Source organism: Marmota flaviventris, chromosome 17, assembly GCF_047511675.1.
Source record: "Marmota flaviventris isolate mMarFla1 chromosome 17, mMarFla1.hap1, whole genome shotgun sequence".
NCBI classification, from domain to species: Eukaryota; Metazoa; Chordata; class Mammalia; order Rodentia; family Sciuridae; genus Marmota; species Marmota flaviventris.
The window spans coordinates 72,975,781-73,001,732 of NC_092514.1; the positions used below are offsets into that span (position 1 = coordinate 72,975,781).

Below are 25,952 nucleotides of genomic sequence, written 5' to 3' on the forward strand. Positions count from 1 at the left end.
CCTGCTTTGGCAGGCTTTGAATGAGGTAATAGGTTCCAGGTGGTGGAAATGGAGCAGGGCAGGGACGCCTAGGCAGGTGCAAGGTGGGTGGGGCTGGGTCCTGGCCTTTGTCTTTGGGTGTTTGCGGAACCAGAACCATAGGGGTTGCTAAGCCCAAGGTCCCAGTCCTTGAGCAGAGCAGCTGCCTCCCTCAAATTGCTCAGGCCCCAGGTAAGTGACTGAAATATAGGTCACAGCTTAGGACCTGCTGCTCTATCCAGCCCTCCAGGGAGCCACAAATGATGTCCCTGTGGATCCTGCTCCATCTTGCCTTCCTTGGGCTCAGCAGCATCCCATCCTGGGTCCAAGGATCCAGCCTATGTAAGTCTAGTTGCCAGGTGGAGGGAGTAAGCTTTGGGATTGGGGCCTCAGAATAACTTCAACCTTTACCCCTCAGCCTGGCCATCCTCCCTCGACCTCAACTCACCCCTAGAGGTCCATGAAACCATCCAGATTCCTAACAACGGGAGTGCACCCCTGCAAGTGAATGTGCAGGTGTTTGTGTCCAATGTGTTTAATGTGGTAAGTGCCGCCTGGCTATGGGAGGGGACAGGACCCAAATGCTGATTTGGGGAAGGGGCAGGACTTAATGTCCACTAGTTCTGGGTCTCCTGCCTCTTTTTGTCACGTAGCACCTAACTGTGAGGTGATATGTTGCTCCCCTCTCCCAGGACATCCTGCGGTACACAGTGTCTTCTATGATGATGCTCAGGCTGGTGAGCTCCTGTCCTGGCTGAGATGGGACAAAGAACGTGGCTTTCATCAACTGGCTAATCTTGGGGGTGTGTATGTGTGAATGGGACCTTAATGGTATCCTTGTACCCTCAGTCCTGGCTGGATGCTCGCCTGGCCTGGAATGCTAGTGCGCGCTCTCGGCATGCAGTCACACTGCCCTGTGAATCACTCTGGACGCCTGGACTCACCATCCGGGAAGCGTGAGTGAGGCAGAAGTTCTCATTCCAGAAACCCATGGTGTACATCCTTCCTCCCCTTCCCCCTAGAGCCCAGAGGCATTCTTGGTGGCTATTCCCCACCTGGTGCTGCCAGTACCAAATGTAGTTCCCCGCTCCCTTCCAGTCCAAGAAGAGGCTGGGCCTCTGTCTGTGCACCTTTCTCCACAGGCTCTGGGTGGACTGGAAGGACCAGAACCCACAGGCCCGAGTAGACCCAGATGGCCATGTGGAGCTTAACCTGGCTCTCACCACAGAGACCAACTGCGACTTTGAGCTCCTCCACTTCCCCAGAGACAAGAGCGACTGCAGCCTCAGCTTCTTCGCTTTTAGCAACACTGGTGCTGTCAGGGTGGGGACTGGGGGTGAGGGCAGAGGGGAGGGGACCCTGACCTCTAGCACAGGTCTGTGTTCAGATCAATCTATCCCCTGGCTTAAGGGAGCTGAATGGAAATGCATCTCACCTGTGCCTCCCAGACAGCAGCCCATCTCCCCTCATTCTCCCTGCCCTCATCCAGGGGCCTGCTCACTTCAGTCTTCCCTCCCCAGAGCACCTGTTCTCAACAGCCAGGGCCAACTGCAGTGGCTGGGCCACTTGTGTCAAGCCCAGAAGCTCAGATTGCTGTGGCCCCACTTTTTGAAGGAAACTGTGGATAATAAATATCCACAGACCAAACAGGTGGCATCTAAATTGGTAGGGAATTCCTAACTCCCCTCACATCTCTCTTCTCTATGAAAGACCACAGCCAGTGCCCACAGACCCTAATATTTCAGGTATGAGATGATGGGCCAGTGATGAGTCTGTGATCACTTCCCTGCCATCAAGTGGTACAAAGTGCATTTATTTCTACAATGAAAACTCATCAGTGAATCTGATAAGACCCTTCCTTTAACTGAAGACAATCTGAGGTGCTGCAAAATGTCTGGCAAGCCCTCCTACTTACCAGTTCCTCCTCCATCTCTGCTCCCCAGAGTCATCAGATGTCTGCATCATCCCTGGGCTCCAGTTTGTTTCTATTCCTACCCTCAAGAGATTGGGGGGCAGGGCAGGGATATCTCCTTCCCAGTGGTTCACCATTCCCATCCCCATTCCTTTCAGTGAGGGAGCTGGAGTTCCGGGCCCATGCGGTGAATGAGATTGTGAGTGTCAAGAGGGAATATGTGGTTCGTGACTTGAAAACCCAAGTCCTGCCCCTGCAGGTAGTACCCTGCTTCCAGGTGACGGTGAGTGGAATTAGGAAGCGACTGGCAGAGGCTGATCAAGGGGAGGGGAGTGGGTTAGGAGCCAAAGGCATGACACCATCCCTCTGCTGCCCATCCTCCCATCCCCTGGGAAACGCTTTTTTCCTTCTAGCTGAGCCTGAAGAACACAGCACTCAAGTCCATCATAGCGCTGCTGGTACCTGGAGAGGCGCTGCTGTTAGCTGATGTGTGTGGGGGGCTTTTGCCCCTCCAGGCTACGGAACGCATTGCCTACAAGGTGACATTGCTGCTGGGCTACCTGGTCTTCCACTCCTCCCTGGTGCAGGCCTTGCCTAGCTCCTCTTCCTGCAACCCACTGCTCAGTAAGGCCTGCTTCCTCCCCTGGCTCTGGGTAGGACTCTAGTGGGCCTGCCCCCCTCCCCCATACCTGAGCCTCTACCCAGCCAAACCCCTGATTTCCTGTCCCCTCCCCTTCCCAGTTTACTACTTCACAGTCCTGCTACTGCTGCTCTTTCTTAGCACCACAGAGACCGTGCTGCTGGCTGGGCTGCTAGCTCGGGATAGTCTTGGGGACAAAAGTAGCCCCAGCCCAGGCCCAAGAAGAGAGCAGAGAAAGGAGAACCTGGGGCCTAATTCTGAAGGTGGGCAGGCACTAAGGCCCCTTCTTGAGAGTGGTGAGGAGTGAAGCCTTTAGTAGCAGGTTCGATAGGGCAGAAGCTGGCACCACTGTCCCTGGGTTCCACTGTGCCCTCCCTGGGAAGAAGCATGTCTATCTGGGGTAGTGGCCCAGGTAACCTCAGATCCCCCCAGAAAACCCCATGTCTTGCAGAACTCTCTAGGAGGGTTTTTTCTCTGCTGGAAGTAGCCTGGGAGGGGCTAGATTTGAAATTTCATTAGTTGAGAATCTAAGGCGGGGGGCATACAGCTGGTAACTGTTAGGGTTTACCCTTCTGTTCTGAGAGAAGGAGCCCTGGGAACCATTTCTTTCCCTACCTCTCTCCCCGCAGCAGACCCCAGCGGAGGAAAGAGGTCAAGGAGAAGCTGGGCTGAGGCTGCTGATCATACCTTCTTCCTCGTATATGTGACCAGTGTGGTGTGCATCCAGCTCATCTTTGCTGGAACATGGATATGGGCAACATGCAAGTCTGACCCAGCCCCTGGCAAGGCTGTCCCTCATGGTGGGCCACCCAGGCTGTAACAGGGCCCAGTGCTGTAGACCTTAGGATGAGGTGTGGTTTCCTGAGACTGGAGGGAGAGAAGGACAGGGTTTCTGGACAGAGGGGATGGCTCTTTGCTTAACTCTTGGGAGCCTTGAGCACCCTGAGCTCGCCCCTCTGTGTGTGTAGCAGCAGAGTGAGAAATAAACCCATCACCCGGTGCAAGTGCACCTCAAGGGTTTGCCTTCATTGAACCCAACTGTTCACTCTCATCCTAAGTAGGTGAGGCCTGACTTTACACCCTTTATACTTTGCTCCTGAACTGCTGGCCATTATCCACCAGTGTCCCGCCCCACACACTCAACCTTACTGCTCTTTCTGTGACCACTGCTGCCATTCACTGATGCCAGGGACAGGGAGACAGGTATATGAGCGGCTAGCCCCAGAGGGCGGGTCAGAACTCCTCTAAACACTTCCTGGGAGGGAATGGAGAGAGAGCAGTCATGCCCCCCAACACCTGGGGAACTTCTGGGAGGTGGAACTTCCCCAGATCTCAGGACAGTGGACCATGCACTAACTCCAAAAGAGTGGGTCAGCCCTGATCGCCTTTTCTCTAGCCTCCTGGCTGTGGTATGGCCTGTTCCTCTGATCTCTACCCACATCTCTGAGCTAAAAAGGAGATCTCCATCTCTAGTTCTGAACTAGACTGGGGTTAGGGTCTGCCCTCCTGCTCTTGGTAGCTGGGGGAACCACCATGTCTTCATTCTTTCCTGTTTCAGATGCTATTATGTGGTCCTTCCAGCTGTGCTTAGCCATAGAAGGTGGGAAAAGCCTCTGAGTTCTGGGAGAGTGCTGGTTTGGTGGGGAATGTGGGATGCCTGGAAGAAGCAGACACCAGGTCTAAAGGGATAGGACTTCCGGAAGGGGTGGTGAAGAGAGGGCTCTGTCCCAAAGGACTTCAAACTCACCCAGCCCAGAGGCAAGTTAACACTGGTTTATCTTTCCAATAACATGGTTAGTCTGGTGGAACCAGGCAGAGACACTGGCGGGCTTAGGCAGAGGTGTCAAAAAGGCGATCGATCATGTCGCCCACCTGCTCCACGCGATACTTGATGTACTTCTCAGGGTTCTTGGTGAAGGGCACGCTGCCATACCTGATCAAGCACCAGGGTCAAGGGGAGGGGAGAGGCCAACTCCTCCTCAACTCCACCCTCCACCTAAGGCACTTCTGATAGGGTTTCAGAGATGGAGTGGGATACCCCTTAGTGATGTCCCAAAGCCCAGACTGGATCTCTGCCTAGGTCCACCACACCCTCCTCCTTTCCTTGAGGAAAAGGAGGGCACAAAGCCCAGTGGGGAAGTGGGCAACGCAGGGTTTACCTGTGCAGAAAGGCCCTATAGGCCTCCTTGACAATGTTTTTCTGTGCCTGGCGAATCTTGTCCCTTTGCTCTGTGTCTGGAATAGCCCAGGCCTTCTGGATCTTGCACAGTTCTTCAAGGCCATCATTGAAGCCCTGGCCACAAAAAGGGTGGAAAGAGAAGGGACCAGAGACAAAAACTTTGGGTCTGGGATGGCACAATAGCAGCAACAAGCAGCAGAGTAGAAAGATCCTAACTTACCTTAAAACGTTCCTTGATCATCTGTCTCTCCTTGTCCCGGAGCTGGTGGGGTAGGGAGAGGGATGGAAGCGGGCCAGAGAAAGCTTTGCTCAGTGCAGAATCAACCTGCCTTGATCTTTCCTAACACTGTGGGTCCCAGTCCACCCACCTGCTACCCTCGTGGTCATACACATCCTTTGCTTTCTGATCCCAGAGGGATTTTGTCCATTTTTCCCCAGAAACACAACAAAAGTATCACATTTGCTCAATGTCTCTTCCTAGCCCAGACCTTAAGCCCACCTTGACTCCAGGCTGGAACACAGGTAGATTCTTCTCTGCGATGTAATCGGTCACCTTTAACCAACTGCCAGAAAGCAGGGAGAGCGCATGAGGCTAGGGAGACAGGGCCTCTGCTGGCCCTGGCTTTTTTTTTTTTTTAATTTCTTGATCTACAGTGGGGGTTGGGGGCTGGGAATCGATCTAGATTACAACTAAACAAAACAACTGGGATCTTTTCCTTGGGAATAGAAAATGTCTAAGCTGCTCACTTTAAAAATTAAGAACAATCAAGAGCATTGTAATGTTTTGAACAACTAATAAAAAAAAAATTAAAAATCAACTCCAAAAAAAAAAAAAAATTAAGAACAAGAAACAGGGCATTCAATAAACTAAACAGATACTGACAACTGCATTGATATCATGGCCAAGACGAAGAAACAGATGAGAAAGGAGGGAGCAGAGGAGAGAAGAGAGAGATACTGAAGGGAAAGAAACAAGCCAAGGAGAACAGAGGGCCAGAGAAGCAGTGAGGACCTAAGAACAAGGCTCAGCCAAGTTCAAGGCTCTTAAAACTCTGTTCTACTCTTGGGCTAAACATTACCCACATTTTTGCAGTCAGAGCTTCAACTATTCTTAGCCATGATACTTGGCAGCCCACTCTGAAGAAACCAAGGGACAGCAGGCAGCAGGGGGGCCTCTCTCCACTATGTGAATTTGATTAAAAAATAAGTGAAAGGCTGGGGCTGGGGCTCAGTGGCAGAGTACTCCCCTAACATGCGTGAGGCACTAGGTTCAATCCTCAGTACCACATAAAAATAAAATAATAATAAAATAAAGATATTGTGTTCACCTATAAGTAAAAAATAAATATTAAAAAAAAAATAAGTGTGGGGCTGGGGTTGTGGCTCAGCAATAGAGCGCTCGTCTTGCATGTGTGGGACCCTGGGTTTGATCCTCAGCACCACGTAAAAAATAAATGATTGAAATAAAGGTATTGTGTCCAACTATAAAATAAATATTTAAAAAAGCAAATAAACAAACAAATAAATAAATAAAAATAAGTGAAGAAAGAAAATAATAAAAGGCTGAGGGTGCAGCTCAGTGTACATGGGCCAGCTCCCTAACTACACCAGCCCATCACAATAAAGCAGTGACCTTGGGTGCCCAAAAGAGTGCAGGGGCAGCACTCCTGCCATAGGATGCAGCCTTGGGTTCAATCGCAGGCACCAAAACACAACAAAAAAGAGGAGGATGGCGTCCACAGGGCAGCAGTTACTGACTTCCTCTTATAAGGCATTGAGAACGAAGACTATGTGTGGGCTCGGGGCAGGGACGTGGCTAGGAGCCTGGGCCCAGCAGGAGGATGGGTGGCTGTTCACCTGCGCTGGTAAGTCTGGATCTGCTGTTGGATGTGCTCCCGGTAGGAGCACTCGGCTGTCTTCTGAGTCACGGCTACCAGCTGGATCAACTCGGACCTGGATGCAGGAAAGAGATAGAGTAGAGAAGGACAGAATGAGCTCCTGGGGGGGGGGCTGGGGATGTGGCTCAAGTGCTAGCATGCTTGCCTGGCATGCGTGAGGCACTGGGTTCGATTCTCAGCACCACATAAAAAAAATATATTTTTTAAAAAATTAAAAAAAAAAAAAAAAAGAATGGGTTCCTGGGGCCCAGAGGCTGCTGGCCTTGGCAGCATTACCAGGAAGGAGGGCCCCCGATCCCATCTTGAAATTTCCAGAGCTAGAAGGCAGCAGCACTCAGTGCTCGCTAGTTGGGGACTACAAAGAGCAAAGTGGCCCTCCCTGCCTGCACTCAGGAGCAGCCAGCCCTGGAGGGCAGAAGCTGGAATGGCTGCCCAGGCTGAGGTGAGTGAGGTGAGGGTGCAGAGCTTTGCCTGCAGCCACTTACTTCTCCAAGGACTTGAGGATGTAGTTGTAGTTGTTGTGCAGGAAGATGGCGCTAAGTGCTGGGTCCTCATACACCTTGGACTTGCTTAGCAAGTTCAGCTGCAGGTTGCCCAGGACTTTACCTGCACAGGGAAAGATGGGACAACACCCTCAAGGCAGCCTGACCCAGATGGCCCAACCATGGGACCCAACCATGAGACTATTCCTGACTATTCCTTGTCATCCTGACTTGAGGGCCTTTTGAGCCCTTCTCAACTTCCTTGGCCCCTGAACTAGAGCTTGGGTTGCTATTCTAAGGTCAGGAGAGGGATGCACGAATAGCTGGCGAACACAGAAAGGGGAAGGGAGGGAAAAGGTTCTAGAAGACACTCACAGATATAGGTGCTCAGCAGTCGCTTGCTGAATTCAGAGCTGTAGCTGGTGGCTGACGAACTGGTCTCTGTGAGAAAAGAAGTCCTGTGATGGTGGTGGCAATGGCCAAGATCCTCAGTGGCCTTCCCCCACCCAAGGAGCAGCAGAGGAAATGCTGGGAGAGTCCCTGGCTTCCTCAGGAGAGCTGGTGCCTGCTGAGCTGCTGGGTTGCATCCTATGGCAGGAGTGCTGCCCCTGCACTCTTTTGGGCATCCAAGGTGATGCTTTATTGTGATGGGCTGGTATAGTTAGGGAGCTAGCCCATGTCAGCAGAAAGGCTGGAGGGACAGGAGTGGAACACCAGGCTCCCCACCCCTGGCCCCGACCCATGCTGGGCGGTACCTACAAGGCCCACTTTTCCCATTTGCCAACAGCCAACTCTCAGAATGGGGTCTATCATCTTTCCACTTCCCACAATCCCCCCACCAGGCCCTTATGAGTAAGGGGGGCACACTGCCTGCAGAGCAGAAGGCCAAGTAGGGAGACTGAGGGGCTGAACATGGCAGGCTGGAGAGGCTGGCTCAGGGACAAGGTGGCTGTGAAGGGAGCAGCGTAAGGTAAGAGCACCCTGGGAGGTCTCATGTCCCCTCGGGCCCCACCCCCAACAGATCCTGAGAGCAGGTCCCCAGGGAATCAGGGCTTTGGCGGGGAAGGAGGGGGCTGCAGAGCCGCACTGCTTACCTCGGGGGTCTAAAGGAATATTGTATGTGTCCCCAAGAACTACGGAGTGAAAGGCAGTGCACACAGAGGGGACAGAGGGAGACAGAGGAGGGAGAAAGATGCAAAGTGCAAAAACAGGTTAGAAACGGCTATGTCACCCCGAGTCAAGCAGACCTCTCCCCATGACAGCCAGACACAGACACAGACAGGCAGCACACAGCAGGGCAAGCCCTTTCAAGACCAGGCAATACACTGGAATGCAGATGTGGAGAACCGTAGGGCAGAGGCAGCCCCTTAGCTCCTTGTCCCCAAGATGGGTCAGAGGGGAGACCTGGGAACCACAGGGTGTGGAATGAGTTGGAGGAGTGCTCATCTTTACTGCCAACCTCCCATGCTCTAGTTCCAGGGTGGTGGCCAGCGGGAGGACACCCAGCTGACCCTGAGACACCAGCCCACCAAGGGTCAGACTGATTAAGAGAACAGGTAGACACAAGAAGAATTAGAGAAATGTGGAAGGAGGGGAGGGCAGGAAGGATGCTTCAGACCAGCAGTGCCCACCCAGTGCAAGGATGGCCATGAATGCAGGAAAAGGGCTGGGGGGCCAATAAAGAGATGGCAAACTTCGCTCTTCTGATATTCAGTCTGGGATGGCCCAGTGGGCTCAGGGTCCCCCAAAGGCTGTCTCTAGCCCACTCCACGCACTGGAGGAGTTCCCGCCCCAAGCCCTGCCCTCACCCTATGAAGGTCAATTCTTTTGGGGGGCTAATCCATGTTCCCAGGCAAGAAGGAGCAGTGGGGCAGACAGGGTCAGCTGGGTGCTGAGTACCTTGGGAGGCCAGCATGGCACCTGCTGTCTCCTGGAAGTCTAGGAGCTGCTGCAGGAAGAGGATGGCCTGGTGGGGGGACACAGTCCAGGAGGAAGGTCAGGGGCAAGGCCCTTCTGCCCAGTGAGAAGGTGGCTAAAAGCTTTCTTGTTTCACCCTTTGGGGGCTCTGGCTACCCAACAGGCCTTGTCTGTTAAAGATGCTACACACCTCACCAATTATCTTCCACCAGGAAGTGGCTCTAAGCCAGGTCAGGTCCCCTCCCCTGGTGCTGTGCCCAGGGTCTGGACTGAACACCACTTTTCCCCATTTCCCCAGGGGTCCTCGGGCAGCACTTACATTGCTTGTGAGCTCATGCACAGTGCCGTCCTTGGGCATGTTGTATTCCTTGTCTGGATCATTCTGTGGAAAAGACAGCTCCTGGTTCTCTGCAACAGCTTCCACAGGCAACCTCAAGCCCACCCCATGCCCCCATGCCCATTGGTCTGTTCATGGCACCACTTCCTGGTCTGTCCATGTTAGGATGTCCATCAGCCTCAGAGGCTGAGGAAGAAATCAAGACAGTAGTGTCTGACCTCTGAGGGCTCCAGGAGGGAAAGGGGGATTGAAAGGGGACCAGCAGTACCGTGGTTTTCCTACAGGGCAAGCCTATCCCTCTTGCAGGTCTGCTCTCTGGGGAGTCCCCAGAGACATATCAGCAGGCCAGGCCTGGTGGTAGTAGAGGAAGGGAAGGCAGATAGATACCTTGATGTTGTCCGCAAAATCCTCCAGTGCTTTGGCTCCAATGGTCTCCATGGAGGTGATGAGGCTAGGCAACTTATTTTTGGTGCTGGCGGCCGTGCCCTGAGAAATCACACTGCTGCACACCCTAGCCAAAGCCAGAGCCTACTGCTCTCCACAGTGGGCTGTGCATGTCCCTGCCCCCACACCAGGGGACTGACTCTCCAGCAAGGTAGCCACCAATTCTCCTTGAATCACCCTGTAAGCATCTAGACATGCCCAGGACCCTACAGAAACTGCTTCCATTCATGCAAAAGAGAGGTGCAGAGCACAGAATGAGATTCAGGGAGGAGTTGGGGAGGCCATATGGGGAGGCAGGATTCCTCCTTACTGTGTCCCCAAGGGCTCTCCACTCACATACCTGGAGCACCTGGTCAAACTCAGGCTTGGTCTGCTTAAGGTGCCTCAGGATGGGAAAGACTGTGAGCACCGTGGAGAAGTCATGGCGAATGATGGCCTTCCGGGCAGCAGACACAATGTTCTCCCCCTCAATCATCAGCCCATCCAGGGCGTCCTGGGAGAAGGACAAGGAGCCAGCTCAGGGAGGGGCAGAGGGAGAGAGATGATTTCTAGGGATGACAATAGGAAGCCAGTGTGCTGTGGCAGGAAGATGGGAAATAACAAAGTACAGAGTAGCCACCTAGGACAGTGCTCTAGGCCACAAGCTGGAGATAAGGGCTCAGGACAACAGGCCTGCCCCACACTCAGAGCCTGTACAGACAGCTTTGCTGTGCCTCTGCTCTGTTCAGAGCCTCTGGGTAGGGCGAGGTAGGGCAGGACCTGTATCAAGGAGTCAAAGGTCTTCTTCTGATGGTGCTCTGGGATGATGTATGTCAGCAGTTGGTACTCGCTCTGGGCCAGCTTGACAAAAGCACTGACGCAGTGAATGTAGGCATCAGTCTCCACATCTAGCATGTCATCTCTCCCTGAGGGAACAGTAGTGCTCCTGAGCTGCTGGTCTGGGGAAAGCCACTCACCCTGTGGGGGAGGGGGCAGTGGATCTCCCCAGTTCCTGTCCTGTAGCACAGACTGGCCACAGGCCCAGGGCTGGGGGGGATCAGGAGCTAAGACCAGCCTTCATCCTGGCTTCATTGTCAGCTTCTTGCAGACAGCATGTGTGTCCCCAGAGCATCAGATACTAGAGGTGGTAGGAGAAGGATAAAAGGAGAGGAAGGGCGACCCCTAAACCTACTTCCTAGATAAGGCCTGTTGGACCCCAGGTCTAAGAATTCTGAATTGTGCCTGGAAGAGGGCAGCTCAGGATAGGCAGGCAGCAGTGCCCACCTCCCAGAGGCAGGTACTGGGGTCCTCTCTTTGAGAAAACGCTGGGCTCATGAAAGCCATCACCAGCCAGCCAGGCCTTCTGGAATGTGTAAGAGGGCAGTGGGCTATGGCTTAGAGACTAACTGACCTCAGCTCAAAATCTGGGAGGAAGTATGTGGGCCCCGGAGAGGAAGGGTTCCTTGGTGGTAGGCTGCCCCAGGAAGAGACCACATCCCACTGTTGGAGGCTGGGGGAGGGTGCCTGCAGACAAAGCCAGCGCAAGACAGCTTGGTCCTACATGCTGAGGGACAGGCTCCAAGGAGACAGACATCAGGGCTCCTTGCCCTCGAGGGACCTTCCCTCCTGCCTGCTTTTTGAGCATCGAGCTGCAGCTTCTCCCCTCGCTGGGCCCTAAGAGCCAGGCAAGCACTCTCATCTCAAGAGGAGCAAGAAGACCTAGTGCCCAAAAGAGACCAGAGCGAAAGTGAGGCTGTAGGCCTGGCCCATCCTTGGAGCATAGCAGGCCTGGCTGGGCAGGCAGGAGCAGGCCATCCGGGGACCACTGCAAAGGCAGTGTCAGCGGCTGCCATGAGGCTGGGCTACGATACTCACCGGCCAGTGGCCCGTGCTTGTCGTTCAGGGCCTCGGACAGGTGCTTAACTCGGAAATCATGCTCGTGACCTAGCAAGAGGACGGCCGCACAAATACAAGCAGCATTTATCCAGGGGCTAGGAAGCTGCCTTGGGGCATGGGGAAGAAGCCCTTGATCTCCAGAAGGGGGATGGGAGATGTGGCACAGGGAAGGGAGCATCGGGGAGGCCTCCGAGCCCCTCCTTTGCCTCAAACCACCACGGGAACAGCCGTTTCAAGCCTGATTTGCAGCGATTGCCCAGGACCATTCCTGGCTGCTTGTTTCCCTGAGCCTGGAGGCTGAGAGAAAGATGGGTAGACCCAGGAGAGTGTGATGCTCATCCCCAGGGGGCTTGCCCAGCTCACTTTGGGGAGAGAACCAAGTAAGAGAGGGCAAATGGGGGCCACCTTCCTTTGCTTCCCAGGTTGATTCTTATGAAGGACGCTTGAGTCCACCAGGGCAGCTGATCTGGCTGTCCCTACCCAGACAGAAGGGGGGGATGTGGCCTCCAGACAGCCTATCCCCTTGCTGCACACAGCCCCCTTCCTAAAGAGGTGGCTGGCAAGGAGGCCTCATCAACTTGGTCCTGCCACTGCTGGTCTGAGCGTGAAAGGGCTGCCCCAAGACAAAGAATTTTCTGAGTTCACACGGGAGACAAGGACAGAAACAGGGAGTGGGGAATGGGAAGCCTCAGGGAGGGCAGAGCTGCCATCAGCCAGACAGGGCCAAGCAGAGCCACAAAACTGTCCCTGTGCCTGTTGAAGCCTAAGCGGCATTAGGAACTTGCCATTCCCACCCTACCCACCTCTGGGGTTTCTCCTGAGGCCCTCCTGGGGGAGGCTCTGCCCTGCCAAGTGATTGGACACACAGTGGAGGAAGGAACAGGAGGGGAGCACGGGGTGATTACCTTCCAGAGGAATGAGGTTAGAGCCCCCCTTTTTCCCATCTAGACCATGCTGGGAATACTGTTTCAGAAGGTTCTGAGCCTTACGGATCGTCCCTGTCACCAGAGCCACACAGAGAGGAGATAAGAAGACCTAGGAAATGAGTGAGAGAAAACAGCAGCGGCCTCCACCTGCCCGGCCCACGCCGCCCCAATAGCGAGCATGCCCCTGTACACCTCTCCTAGCAAGCCCTTCACCAGGGCCACCAGAGACCCCAAGGTTGGAGAGAAGAAAACATTTCATCCTCCAAATGTAGCTCTGGGCTCTGCTGTTGACACTCATTGTGCTGGATTTGAGTTCCTTTTAGGAAGTGCAGAGGATGACAGAGATAAGAGGACAAAGATCCACCAGGTAAAGTCCAAAGTAAAAAACTCAACTGAGCAGCATTTTAATCAGTATGGATGAAGGAGCTAGTGATGAAACTTTCATAAACCAAGGGCATGACCTAACCCCTGGGGCCCCCTGGAAGCCCCTGGAAGTCAGCCCCAAAATCCAAGGCAGAGTTCCTGAGCATGCTCAAGTGTTGGGACTTAGGCCAAACAGCAGTCCATGGCAAGCAGCCCTTGGGAGGTGGTGAGATGGGATTGAGCTTCTTGTGGAGCTGTGTCCCAGACAGGCTAAACGACCCAGAGCAGCAGACCCCACACCAGGGGAGTTCCCCAAACCACCACAGCAATGGGAACAAACTGAAAAGCTAGGAAGGGGCTAACAGAAGCCACCACCCAAGAGGGAGAGCAGGAGGACAGTGCACATGCTCTTGGCAAGGGGGGAAAAAGAACAGTTAGTATCACAAGTGAAAACAATGCAACAGAACTGCCAGTCCACAGCCTCTGGGGTCAGCGCCTGCAGGAATGAGACATCTTGGGGAGGAAAATGTGGGCATAAAAAATAGCACTCAATCAGACAGGTACTGCTGCCTCGCTGACAAAATGTACTGGGGTAGGGGAGGCCACCATGAGCCTAAGTTGGTCCATCTTCCCTGGAGAACCCTCCAGGTATCTGACTGTGGTGAGGCTGCCATGTCCTGGCAGCTCCCCACAAGGCTGAGGGAGACAGGGCAGGGCCCAGATGGCTCATTCTTTCTGTCCACACTACATCACAATTAGCTACTGATAACCCAGCTGGGCGGGCCTGGCTCACATCTGTCTCCCCTGTGTTCCCTACTTCAGTGAGCACCTCACTAATGAGCAAATCATATTCCTGCCTCACCACCAAACAGGAGCAGCAGTGTGTTGGCTTGGAGAGGATCGGGGATGCTAACCTGGCAGCTGCCAAACCTATTAGGGGCCTAATTACCAGGGCCCAATGTTGAGGTCACTGACAAGACCTCCTTGCTCCTCTCCTTAGAGCTGGGAACAGATGTTCAGAAACAGAAGCTTGACACCCTGGTCCTGATCTCAGGCCTGAGCCCACCAGCTCCTGCCAACTCTGAAAATGCTACAAGACCATAGGAGTCCTCACAGCCAATTTCCTGCTTGTATCTCTGCCACAAGGAAAGATTAGGTTCATTTCAATCCCCAAGGTCAGATGCCTCTTCCCAAAAGGCCTCTGCGGCCCCCAATGACCAGAGGGCACTCCTGGGGCAGTTCAAGCAGGGTTACAGGGCCTCCAGCGAGCCTGTCAGAGAATAAGGCAGAAGAAGTGAGCACAGAGCAGCTGAGGCCCGGCAGCTGGGCAGCCTCATGGGGATAGCTCCTGCTCCACACAACTAAGGCACAGAGACAGACCAGCTGGCTACACAGGCAGCCGCAGCCAAGCAGGCTGGGTTAGTAGAGTCACTGCAGCAAGTTCTTTGGGGACAGCCAGGACATCCACTCAGAGGGGAGAAGATAGCACACTTCCTGCCGGGCTCCTGCAGCCCAACTCCCTAATGCTCTGCTCCTCACTTGTGCCCCTGAGGGCAGCTTCCACTGGCCTCACTTCCCAACCCTAATCAAAGGCCTGAGGAGGAGCAGGTGATCTCATCAGTGTGAACAGACACCTTGCTCTCTCAGGGGCACAGGCAGCTAGGCACTGGAGAAACAGGGAGTGAGCTCTCCCACCTGCTGTCACAACAACACATCTCCTGGGCAGTGCCTACCGAGGTGCCTGCAGCTGTAGCTGGGGTGACCCCAGGGTGGGTGCAGTTCCTGGCTTCACTGGCTGCCTTTTCCCATGCTACTAGCTCACTAGCCCCAACCCTGGGACATTCAGTCTCTCTTGGAACCAAGGGCAGCATTTTCCAGGCAGAGACAGCCAGGCTCGCCAAGCCATGGCTGACACACAGAGACAATGTCCACCTGGAGCAAAGGCTACAGGGGACATAACAACAGCAGAAAGAACAGTGTGTTGCTTCTAGAACACCAATGACCATAAACCCAAACCTCTCTCCATGCTATGCCCTTCAATGACTTCATAACCAGGCATGGACTTTGAATTGGAGTCCAAAAGCAAGTCCGAGTTCTTCCAAGAAGATGGTTTGGGATTTCTTTCCTTTCGGGACTGACTGTAAAAGTATAAACCCTCCCCAGCCTCTTCCCCACTGCGCATCACTTCAAGTCCCCCTGGCTTTCTGGAAGGTAAAAGCTGGAGTGCTTGCCCATCCTCTCCCATTGTCTGGGTGGCAGAAGCACCTGGCCTCCCAACAGAACAATGAAGGAAGAGGAAGGGGCCTCCCAAGTGGCTCTGTCAGCACACCTCAGGAGGGCTAACTGAACACATCTGTGACCCCTCATTCCAAAGACACTATGTAACTCCCAGACTGGTGAGTATCAGGGCCTCACTCCACAGGGCCTTGCTGAGGGGGAAGACCCTTCATTTCTGTCCTGTGTACCTATAGCTGGGGTCATTAAAAAGACAAGTTATGGAGGGATCTGAATTTGCTGACTCCAGGGTAGACAAAAGCAATCCCAGGTTCTAGGCAGCCCTCTAGCTGTTGCTTAAATGGCCAAGGTTGGACCTCACCTGGCCGCTTGACTGGCTTCTTAGTGGGTGTGTCCTTCCTCTTATTGGGGATGGCAGGGGAGTAGGGAACCCCAGAGGAAGAACTGCTCTTGCGGAAATGTTCCTTCAGGCCCTTGATGGAGCGGTCCAGCTGGCTGGAGCGAATCTGATAGTAGACGTTCATGAAATCTGTGGAGAGAGTAACACAGGTATGGCAGCAGGGTTCCTGCTGCTGCTTGCCACAGTACCATACTTCCCCCAGGGCAGCAGCAGAGCCCTGTATGGCTCCTGGCTAACCCTGTTCTAGCATCTGCTTTGGCTCAAAGTCACCCATGTGGCCTCATCTCAGTCATGCAAAATTTCAAAGAGAAAACCATCCTCAATAGAACTGATAATGAGATGCAAGTTTTGAACAGTAAGTCTTATTTTAAATTTTTTTTAAAAAGTTAACATCCAGATTTAACTTGGTAAAAGGGTGTAATTTATATGAGGTAAAAAGGCAATAAATTATCAATGAATGAAAAAAATATCATATCTTCAGCCATGAAAAAATGGAAATTAGGGCTGGGGTTGTAGCTCAGTGGTAGACTGCTTGCCTTGCATGCGTAAGGCCCTGGGTCTGATCCTCAGCACCACATAAAAATGAATAAATGAAGATATTGTATCCAACTACAACTAAAAAATAAAAGAGTTCAAAGCCAGCCTCAGCAAAAGTGAGGCGCTAAGCAACTCAGTGAGACCCTGTCTCTAAATAAAATACAAAATAGGGCTAGGGATGTGGCTCAGTGGTTGAGTGCCCCTGAGTTCAATCTCTGGTACCAAAAAAAAAGCAAATTAGCAGGGTTAGTGACGCATGCCTATAATCCCAGCGGCTCAGGAGGGTGAAGTAGAAGGATCACAAGTTCAAAGCCAGCCTCAGCTAAAAGAGGTGCTAAGCAACTCAGTGAGACCAGTCTCCCAATAAAATACAAAATAGGGGTGGGGATGAGGCTCGGTGGTTGAGTGTCCCTGAGTTCAATCCCCGGTACCCCACAAAAAAAAGCAAATTAGTTAGGCATGGTGGTGTGTGTCTGTGATTTCAAATATTTAGGAGGCTGAGGCAGGAAGACCACAAGTTTAAGGCCAAAATGGACAACTTAGGGAGATTCTGTTTCAAAACAAAAATTAAAAGGTCTGGGAATATAGCTCCATGGTAAAGCCTCCTGGGTTCAATCCCTGGTGTCTCTCTCTCTCTCTCTCACACACACACACACACACAGACACCAAATTTTAAAAAATAGAGAAAATAGAAGTTATAGTTTGGAAAGCCATCTGTGAAATGCATGAGAACCTCTTTTCAGCACTGCAGCCAGGGAATAGGTCTGGCAGTGGCAGTGGGAACTTCCTGTGGCTCTCTCGTGGAGACAGACCACCCAATGCACATGACCTTCCATTGGGCTAGAAAGGTCCCTCATAGTAGCACCAGAGATGGGCATAACCCGTTAAGAACTGAGCAGCCTACCTGTCCCCACCTTTATCCTATTTTGGGAAAAACTTTCTTTAGAATTTCTTTGATGTCTTCCAATATAAATAAAGCAGTTGTGGGCTCCTTTGTATGTTAGAAGCTGGACCCATCTGATTAGGTTGTCTGTCCTGCCCTAGCTTTGAAACTAGTTTCTGTGTTCTGTGGTTATTTCGCCGTTTTATTTCTTTAGCCTTTATTTCTCAGCCAGCCCATTCCACTGGAGGGAACCCTGTTTCCATCGCCTGCGCAGAACATGGGTGGTGTAGCCAGGTGGAGTGGCACAGCCTTAGTCCCAGCTACTTGGGAGGCAGAAGCAGGAGTCACTTCAGCCAAGGAGTTCAAGGCTGGCCTGGGCAACATAGTGAAACCTTATCTCAAAAAAATGAAAAAATAGGGACTGGGGTTGTGGCTCAGCGGTAGAGCTCATGCCTAGTGCATGTGAGGCACTGCGTTCGATCCCCAGCACCACATATGAATAAATAAAAATAAAGGTATTATGTCCACCTACAACTAAAAAAAAAAAAAAAAAAAAAAAAATATATATATATATATATATAATGAAAAAATAAAGGAAAAGGAAAGAGCTGGGAATATAGTTCAGTGGTAGAACACTTGCCTAGCATGTGTGAGGTTCTGGGCTCAACCCCAGCACTGGGGGGGGGGGGGGACCCCAATCAAATAGCAAAAATGATAAAATTAATAAAGACTAATAAAGACTAAGTATATATGGAACTGTAGAACTGTCAATAAGTCCCTTGACTGGCATCAATCCGAGAAGCAACTGGCAATAGCAATTTTTTTTTTTTTGCAGTGCTGGGGATTGAACCCAGGGGTGCTCTACCACTGAGATACATCCCCAGCCCTTTGCTTTGTTTGGTGCCAGGGATTGAATTCAAGGGCACTTAACCACTGAGCCCATCAGGATAATCAGAGAGCACATACTGACAATATGGTTATTCAGACACACTAACAAAGAGAAGAGTCTAGAGGAATGACAAGTGTAAAATGGACTATCTAGGGAGCTTTTATTTTTCAGAAATTTTGCTTATCTCAAGTTTTTTTTTTTTAATCTCAAGAGTGGCTAAAGAAATGGTACTGGGCTGGAGTTGTGGCTCAGTGGTAGAGTACTTGCCTGGTATGTGAAGCACTGGGTTCAATTCTCAACCATAAGTAAATAAACAAACAAAGAAATAAATAAAATGAACGTCCATTGACAACTAAAATATATATATTAAAAAGAAAGAAAGAAAGAAAAACAAAAGAAATGGTATCTTCACACCACAGAATATTATGCAGCTTTTAAAACTGATGAAGCCAAATTTACATGTACTGATATGAAACAATCTCAAGGCATACAATGAAGTTAAAAAAAATAATAGGACAGTGTTTAAAACACTGTAGATATTTCACAGTGTTTCACGCATAAACACTGTATGAATAAATGTAGGACATTTAGTTGTGAAGCAAGGATGTGCACATATTTAATCTCTCAAACACAAACACACATACAGTGGCATAAATTTTCTGGAGGGGTATAAATCAATCTTCATAGTGCTCCTCTTTGGCTGATGATGCCATAGGCATCAAGGAAGTAGGGGCCTGACTTACTTTTCACAGACAGCTTTCTGTTGACTCAAAATTTTGCAACTAAGTAAAAAAGTTCAGAAACATAAAAGTAAAGTATATAAAGAAAAGCTTTGGTTGGGCTAGGGGTATAGCTCTATGGTACAGGGCTTGCCTTGCACACATGAGGCTCTGGGTAATCCCCAGCAGTGCAAAAAATAAAAAATAAAAACAAAACAAAAGCTTGGGGGCTGGGGATGAGGCTCAAGTGTAGGCCGCATGCGTGCGGTCCGGGTTCGATCCTCAGCACCACATACAAACAAAGATGTTGTGTCCGCCGAAAACTAAAAAATAAATATTAAAATTCTCTCTAAAAAAAAAAAAGCTTGGATTTGGCTAGATTCACAATTTGATATATAAGCTGTTAAATTATTGCTCATATTGTTTCCTATTGAACCTCCTTTTATTAAAAAAAAAAAAAAAAAAGGTGGGGGCCGGGGGTGTAGCTCAGTGGTAAAGTACCTGCCTAGCATGCATGAGGCCCTGGGTTTGATCCCCAGAAGTACGAAACAAAAAGGAAAAAAAAAAATCCAGATAGGTTAAGAATAAAGAGGGAATGGAAAAATTCCCATTCCCTCTGGTCTGCTATCAGGCAGAGCCAGTAGGCAACCTCTCACCTTGGTTGCGGCCGTATTCTACCAGCCAGCCGGAGATTCGGACCACATCCTGGAGCACACTTTCAGGCAGGTGCTCCAGGGCTACATCCTCCTGGACCTCCAGCTCGTCATCGCCACTGATCAGATCCAGGATGAGCACAGGGGAGACGATCTTACTGTGCCGCGTCATCAGGCTACGGAACTCAGACTCTAGCGACTCCTTGCCCCGCTCAAATAGCAGCTTCTGCAGGGACAGCAGAAGGAAGCAGGTTGCTGCTGCTATACCGCCTTCTGCAGCTCTCCCCACCCACTGCCTGTGCTCCACCTTCCTGACTCAGGGCCTCCCCCTGCGCTTGTCCTCCTTCCTTTAGCCTAGAGAAGAAACATCAGGAAGCCAGCCTTGGTAAAGAAGGTAAGGTAAGAAAAACCTATGTTCTCTCAAAATTGATGTCCACAGATAAGACTGAGGGTTTTGCAAGGAGGAGCTGTTGAAAAAGTATTGGCTGATTATTTTCTCACTTGCAATGTTAATTTGTCTTGTTAGAAAGGAATTTGCAAAAGGGGGAAAAAAACAGATAAATTGGGCTACATCAAATTGAAAATTTTTGTGCATCAAATGCTATCATCAAGAAAGTCATGACTGGGAATACAGTTCAGTGGTGGAGCACTTGCCTAGCATAGCAAGGTCCTGGATTCAGTTCCCAACACGAAACTAAGTAAGTAAATAAATAAATAAATGTGAAAAGAAAACCCACAGAATGAGATAAAATCTTCACAAATCATGTATCTGATAAGGGACAGTTATCCAGAACATAGAATTCAAAACACATGTCCAGTTGGGCACAGTGGTACATGCCTGCAATCCCAGTGACTTGAGAAGCTGAGGCAGGATTGCAAATTTAAGACCAATCTCAGCAATTCAGCAAGGGCCTAAGGATTTAGCAAGAGCCTGTCTCAAAATAAAACATAAATAAAAGGGCTGGGGATGTGGCTTGATGGTTAATTGACCCTGGGTTCAATCCCTGATAACAAAACAAAATACAATGTCCACACCAAAAGAACCCCCAAATGTACACAAGGATTCATAGTACAGCCAGGCACAGTGGCATAATCCTATAATTCCAGTTACTTAGGAAACTGAGTTAGGAAGATTGTAAATTTGAGGCTCAACCCTATCTCAATAAAAAGTAAAAGGATCAGTGGGTTCAATCTCCAGTGTCAAAGAAAAAGTAGAAACACCTCAAGTGTTCATCAAGGGATAAATGGCTAAACAAAATGTGGTGTATCCATATCCAGATTATTTGGTGATAAAAATAAATGAAATACCAATACATACCACAACATGATGATCCTTGAAAACATATGCTAAAGAAAGAAGCCAGTTATAAAAGGCCACATATTATATGACATCATTTGTATATCAGTTCAAAATAGGCAAATCTTATAGATTACAGACAGAGAATAGGTTAAGGATTACCAGAGGCTGAGTGAATGGGGGAGAGGAGGAAGGAAAGTGACTACAAATGGGTATAAGTTTCTTTTTGGATGAAGAAAATATTCTAAATTGATTCTGATAATGGTTGCATAACTTTATGAATATGTGAATTTTACACTTTAAATGGGTAAATTTCATGATATGTAAACTGTATCACAATGAACATGTTTAAAAAAAAAAAAAGACAGAAAGAATTATTTCTGCTTGAATGTAGTCAGTCCTCCAGGACCAAGCTCTAGTTTCACAATTTGTATTCTCCCTCTCCAGCCTACTCTGAAGTTCTAATACAGAACTCTGCACTCTGATCAAAACTTGATTGTGAACCTTACAATCAAACTTCTCTGGCTTCTGACATCCCAATCTCTGAGACACAGGCTCCCCACCCACGGGCTGGTGTGTCCCCTCTGGGTTACAGGTGTGACAAAGTACTGATTGGATCAGTCTTCAAGGCAGCCAGGTGGGACCTTAGACAGTCCAAGACCACCAGCTGGTTACCAGTTCATCCCAGAATGCTACAAAAATACCCTCACTTCGGAAATAAATGTGATGGGAGAAAAGGTGGCAAGTCTGTGCTAAGCAAAAGTACAGACTTTGGAAGAAAAGTCAATTTCCCATCTTTGCTCCCCAGCCTGCTCCCTTCTGGGCAAGATATGCACCGGAGGGCTAGAAATGTGGTGCCACAGGGAGGTGTGCCAAATGACAGGGTAGAAGATGGCACCTCCGATACTCCTCACCCTCTTAGTCATTGAGGCCTCTGTTCCCACTTGCCCTGTCTACATCGTCTCCCTCCTTCACACATAACACAAACCCCACTCCAGCCTCCCTCATCTTGCTTTGATAATCCAAGAGACTCAAAACTTAAAACACAAAGATATATAACCATGGTGGCAGCACACTATAATCCCAGCAACTTGGGAGCCTGAGGCAGGAGGATTGTACGTTTAAAGCCAGCCTCAGAAATTTAGTGAGGCCCTAAGCAACTTAGAGAGACCCTGTCTCAAAATAAAATAAAATAAATAAATAAATAAAAGAGGAATGTGACTCAGTGGTTAACTGCACCTGGGTTCAATACCCAGTACCAAAAAACAAAATAAAATAAACACAAAGATATGATGCAAAAAATCCTATAGATGCGGGCTCCTAGAGTCATTAATTCACAGAGATAGAAAGTTGAATGGGAGTAGCCAGTGGAGTGGAAAGTTTGTGTTAAATGTTGATAGACTTTCAGTTTGGGAAGATGAAAAAGTTCCAGAGAAGGATTGTGGTGATGGCTGCCTACAATGTGAATGTACTTCATGACACTGAACTTAAAAAGGGTAAAACAATTAGTTTTAGATAATGCATTTTCTACCACAATGAAGAACCACAAATGCATTTATTAAAAAAAAAAAAAAGTTATCTGGGCACAGTGGCTCATGCCTGTAATCCCAGTGGCGAGGGAGGCTGAGGCAGGAGGATCAAGAGTTCAAAGCCAGCCTCAGCAAAAGTGAGGCACTAAGGAACTCAGTGAGACCCTGTCTCTAAATAAAATACATAACAGGGCTGGGGATGTGGCTCAAGCAGTAACGCGCTCACCTGGCATGCGCTGGGCGCTGAGTTCGATCCTCAGCACCACACAAAAATAAAATAAAGATGTTGTATCCACTGAAAAACTGAAAAATAAATATTAAAAAAAAATTCTCTCTCTCTTTAAAAAAAAAAAAAGAGTTCAAAGCCAGCCTCAGCAAAAGCAAGGCACTAAGCAACTCAGGGAGACCCTGTCTCTAAATAAAATACATAATAGGGCTGGGGATGTGGCTCAGTGGTCAAGTGCCCTCAGTTCAATCCCCATTACCTCCCCCCAAAAAATGTTAAATTTGCACTTGAAACATAATTTATAATTTAAATTATAAAAGTGTATACATGAAATTCCTAAAGCAGAGACTTTAATGTCTATAGTATGAGTACTGTATTATATCTTTCTGTTTACATATTTCTTTAAACTTGTCCAGTGTCCCTTATGAGTTCAAGACAGGGACTGATGCCTACAAACTTCTTGCATTACTCTACTGGTCCCTTACCACTTTATTGAGCTCTGGGCTGTCTGGGCTATTGTCCTGGAAATACTCCACAGCCTTCTGAATCTTGGCCATGCTTCCCAGGTACTCCTCCAGCCTACCTGTGGGGCTGGGAAGGAAAAGGGTCCAATCAGTCTGGAAGGGTCGGGGAGGAAGTAGAGGGATTAAAGGCATGGTACATGAAAGAAGAAGAAGCAAATTCACACAGGGGAATCTAGGCTCAAATATATTCTACCTCCCCTTCCAAGGCCTAGGGCCATGAGTTCAAGAGTCATTAGGAATGTGATCCTCAGTGCCTAGCTCACCCCTCCCTGATGATCTTCTCAGTGTCAGTGGCCACATGGTAGTAGCTGATGACATGATCCAGGCAGGATAAGGTTTTCTCAACATTCTCTTGCAGCCGCTGCAGATTCTCTGTCTGCTTGTGCACAGGGATAATGGAATTCTCCAGTTTCATAAGGCGGCTCTCAAAGGATGACAAAATAGATACCTGAAAGACAGAAGCCTCTTGCTCTCAGGCCTTAAGGATGACCCAGCACTGCTTCTACCCACCCACAGACATTGGCACTTTTGACTTTTCTCTAGTTTTCTAGAAAATAAGTTCCACGCAAGAAAAGGACAGGGTTTACCTGCTCACTACTGTATCTCTAGCACCTACCATGTGCCCAGTAACTAGTAGATGGTACAAGACAAATTGCTTGAAATTTGATTTGAAGGCAAGCCAAACATCAAATTAATTCTTCATACAATAATCACCTCCGGATGGCTTCACTTCCATCCTTTAAAGCTAAATATCAATTTCTGTTCTCTCTGAAGTTACAGAACAGGAAGTAGTTTAATACAGAGTAGCCTCAAATGCACTGCTGTACCTTCAAACCCCATTTTCTGAGGGTGAATCTCATTACATCAGGACTAGGACTTAATAATAATAATGTGAGGAAATACAAATCCAAGTTTGTTTTTACTCAATTTGTGACTTTCCAGTTGCTCTAAGGAATACAGAAGTGTTTATTTTATTTATTTATTTTTTTTAAAGGAGAGAGAGAGAGAGAGAGAGAAACCCCTTAATATTTATTTTTCAGTTTTCAGCATAGGCAACATCCTTGTTTGTATGTGGTGCTGAGGATGGAACCCAGGCCGCACGCATGCCAGGCGAGCGCGCTACCGCTTGAGCCACATCCCCAGCCCCAGAAGTGTTTATTGAGCACTTATTTATAGCAGGCACTGTGTGAGATGTATTCACATGCATCAGCTCATGTTTCCTTCACAAGCATATTGGAAGGCTGGCCTTGTCCCTGTTATAGCAGTCCAGTTATTGAAAACTCAAGAGTTACCTGCCAGGAGCCACAAAAGTAAGATGCAGGCCAAGGACTCCATTCCAGGTTTGTTGGACCTGGGAGCCCATTCTACCCTAAAGTCCCTTGGGGTGAAGGCTGAGTATTCTCTTCCCTCAGTAATCTCAATGTGTCAACCTCGCTGGAAGCCATCCATCACTTGAATTAGCAATGACACGCGATCAGACCCAGCCCACCTAGGCAGTCTCACTAAATGTTCCCTGAGAGAGAGAAAGAAGAATTGGAGAGCTTAGCCCGAAAGCAGAAAGTCCAGGCCAGTAGAGCTGCAGTATCCTCAGTGAAACGGTGGAAGGGGGCTGGGAAGAGAGATGCCACTTTCGCGAGAGAAGCCCACTTGCCACCACTACTGCCAACGCAGAACCCCAGGCGGCAGGTCCCAAGCGCGGGTCGCAGGGCTCTCCTCCTGGAGCCTGACTGCACCTCCCAGCTAAGAGGCGACTCACCATGTTCTTGGTGAGCTGGTCGCTCTTCTCCAGGCTGTCTCGGATGAAAGACAGCGTCTCCTCCTCCTGAGGGGAATGCAGGGCAGGACATCACCAGAAGCCCAGGCTAAAGGAGACTGGCTCCCGGGCCCCACGGCCTAGCCCCACACCCGGAGTCCGCCCAGCGAGAGCCCCTTCCCACCTCGCCTAGATGTCCCGGCCCTCCTAGATGTCCCCTCCCTCCTCCCGCTCCCCAGCCCCAGCGCCACCTGTTTCAGCTTGTCCTCGATCTCCCGCCGCCGGGCGGACGCCTCCTGCGGGGGGATCATCGTCCCAAATCCTGTGTCTCGCACTCTCCTATATTTTTCCTCAGCTTCCGTCCCTGTCACACCCACTTCCGCCTTAGGCCCCGCCCCAGGGCGCACTGGTGGAGCCATGTTGGGAGTCACAGGAGGAAGTGCTCCTGCACGGAGTTCACGGGCTGTGGAATGCAGCCATCTTGAGTGTGTCTGGAACGTGAGAACGCACACATGCACACGCACGCACACATCCCGTCCCCCGCCTATGCTGTTTTCCCTTCGTTTCCGGTTCCCTGGCTCAGCCGAAGGTTCTTGAAGAACCTTGTGTCTGGCGACTGGCAGGACACCTACAGTTCATTTTCTATCGTTGTTGGAAGACTGATCCTTTTGATAAAAGTCCCTAGAGAACGCGGCGAAGTCCCTTTCCGGGTTTCGAGATCGCGTTTTAGGTTCAGGCCCCGAGGTCGGGTTCCCCTCCGAGTGGTTCATACTGTGTTCCCGAGGGCTTGTGGGGTCGTTTCCTCTTCTGCCCTATGCTCTGCAAAGCCCACTGAGCGGGACCTGGGCGTCCCTCCTCCAGAGCTGCAGAGCATTTCAGCTGCTCTAACCACGGCTCCAGGGCCTGGGAGGGGAGGTGCAGGGGATCGAGGCCCCGAGGGTGGACGTCCAGACAGGCCCCTGCAAAACCTTCCTCCAAAAACCTTCCTCCATCATTTCATCTTCTCCCTGCCCGTGGCCTGCGCCCTCCTGCCCGTGGCCTATGGCCACAGGGAGGTAAACGGCCTTCTGGCTTTCTTCACTTCCTCTGTGGGTCCTGTGTCAGGCAAAGGAAGATAGACAATGAGGCATGTGCTGGTGGGTGAAAAGGTCTGGGGGCACCAAACCATAGGGTTCCCAAGTTACTTCTGGAATCCAGATAATCAAAGAGGAAGAGGAAATGGGGCATAGAGTAGGGAGAGGGATTGGCAGCTCTCCCACTGACACAGGAGGACAATTTCAGACTTCTTGGGTTGCTGTGAAGGTGGTGATGAGGAA

At 50.2% G+C, this 25,952-nt stretch overlaps 2 protein-coding genes across 5 annotated transcripts; one reads left to right on the forward strand and one right to left on the reverse strand.

Annotated features, from left to right (window-relative positions):
- The first annotated feature begins 281 nt into the window (after positions 1 to 281).
- Positions 282 to 3,390, forward strand: Zacn (zinc activated ion channel). Its single transcript, XM_071603866.1, has 9 exons — positions 282 to 360; positions 437 to 561; positions 711 to 755; positions 868 to 974; positions 1,161 to 1,330; positions 2,089 to 2,213; positions 2,344 to 2,554; positions 2,672 to 2,833; positions 3,200 to 3,390. Exons 1-9 carry the CDS (start codon positions 282 to 284, stop codon positions 3,388 to 3,390), a joined length of 1,215 nt encoding a protein of 404 aa, XP_071459967.1.
- Positions 3,391 to 4,328: 938 nt separating this feature from the next.
- Positions 4,329 to 25,008, reverse strand: Exoc7 (exocyst complex component 7). 4 transcript variants are annotated; one of them, XM_027955650.2, is made up of 20 exons: positions 24,888 to 25,008; positions 24,640 to 24,705; positions 23,147 to 23,331; positions 22,845 to 22,950; positions 19,311 to 19,533; positions 15,588 to 15,755; positions 12,608 to 12,700; positions 11,682 to 11,750; positions 10,587 to 10,732; positions 10,168 to 10,320; positions 9,771 to 9,869; positions 9,366 to 9,428; positions 9,029 to 9,095; positions 7,505 to 7,570; positions 7,133 to 7,253; positions 6,607 to 6,702; positions 5,249 to 5,312; positions 4,970 to 5,011; positions 4,730 to 4,863; positions 4,329 to 4,503 (listed from the first exon to the last, which is right to left on the reverse strand). In XM_027955650.2, the coding sequence occupies exons 1-20, from the start codon at positions 24,945 to 24,947 to the stop codon at positions 4,401 to 4,403; spliced, it is 2,124 nt and encodes a 707-aa protein (XP_027811451.1). In that variant the 5' UTR covers positions 24,948 to 25,008; the 3' UTR covers positions 4,329 to 4,400. The 4 variants fall into 4 exon arrangements, with proteins under 4 accessions (XP_027811451.1, XP_027811453.1, XP_027811452.1 ...); XM_027955652.2 differs by lacking the exon at positions 12,608 to 12,700; XM_027955651.2 differs by lacking the exon at positions 11,682 to 11,750.
- Positions 25,009 to 25,952: the final 944 nt, after the last annotated feature.

Coding starts and splice junctions, on each gene's coding strand:
- Zacn (XM_071603866.1), top strand. CDS start 282: ATGTCCCTGTGGATCCTGCTCCATCTTGCCTTCCTTGGGCTCAGCAGC. Junction 361..436: donor GGTCCAAGGATCCAGCCTAT/GTAAGTCTAGTT, acceptor TTTACCCCTCAG/CCTGGCCATCCTCCCTCGAC. Junction 2,214..2,343: donor TACCCTGCTTCCAGGTGACG/GTGAGTGGAATT, acceptor TTTTCCTTCTAG/CTGAGCCTGAAGAACACAGC.
- Exoc7 (XM_027955650.2), bottom strand. CDS start 24,947: ATGATCCCCCCGCAGGAGGCGTCCGCCCGGCGGCGGGAGATCGAGGAC. Junction 15,756..19,310: donor AGAATACGGCCGCAACCAAG/GTGAGAGGTTGC, acceptor CTCTCTCCACAG/ATTTCATGAACGTCTACTAT. Junction 5,012..5,248: donor TGTTCCAGCCTGGAGTCAAG/GTGGGCTTAAGG, acceptor CTACCCCACCAG/CTCCGGGACAAGGAGAGACA.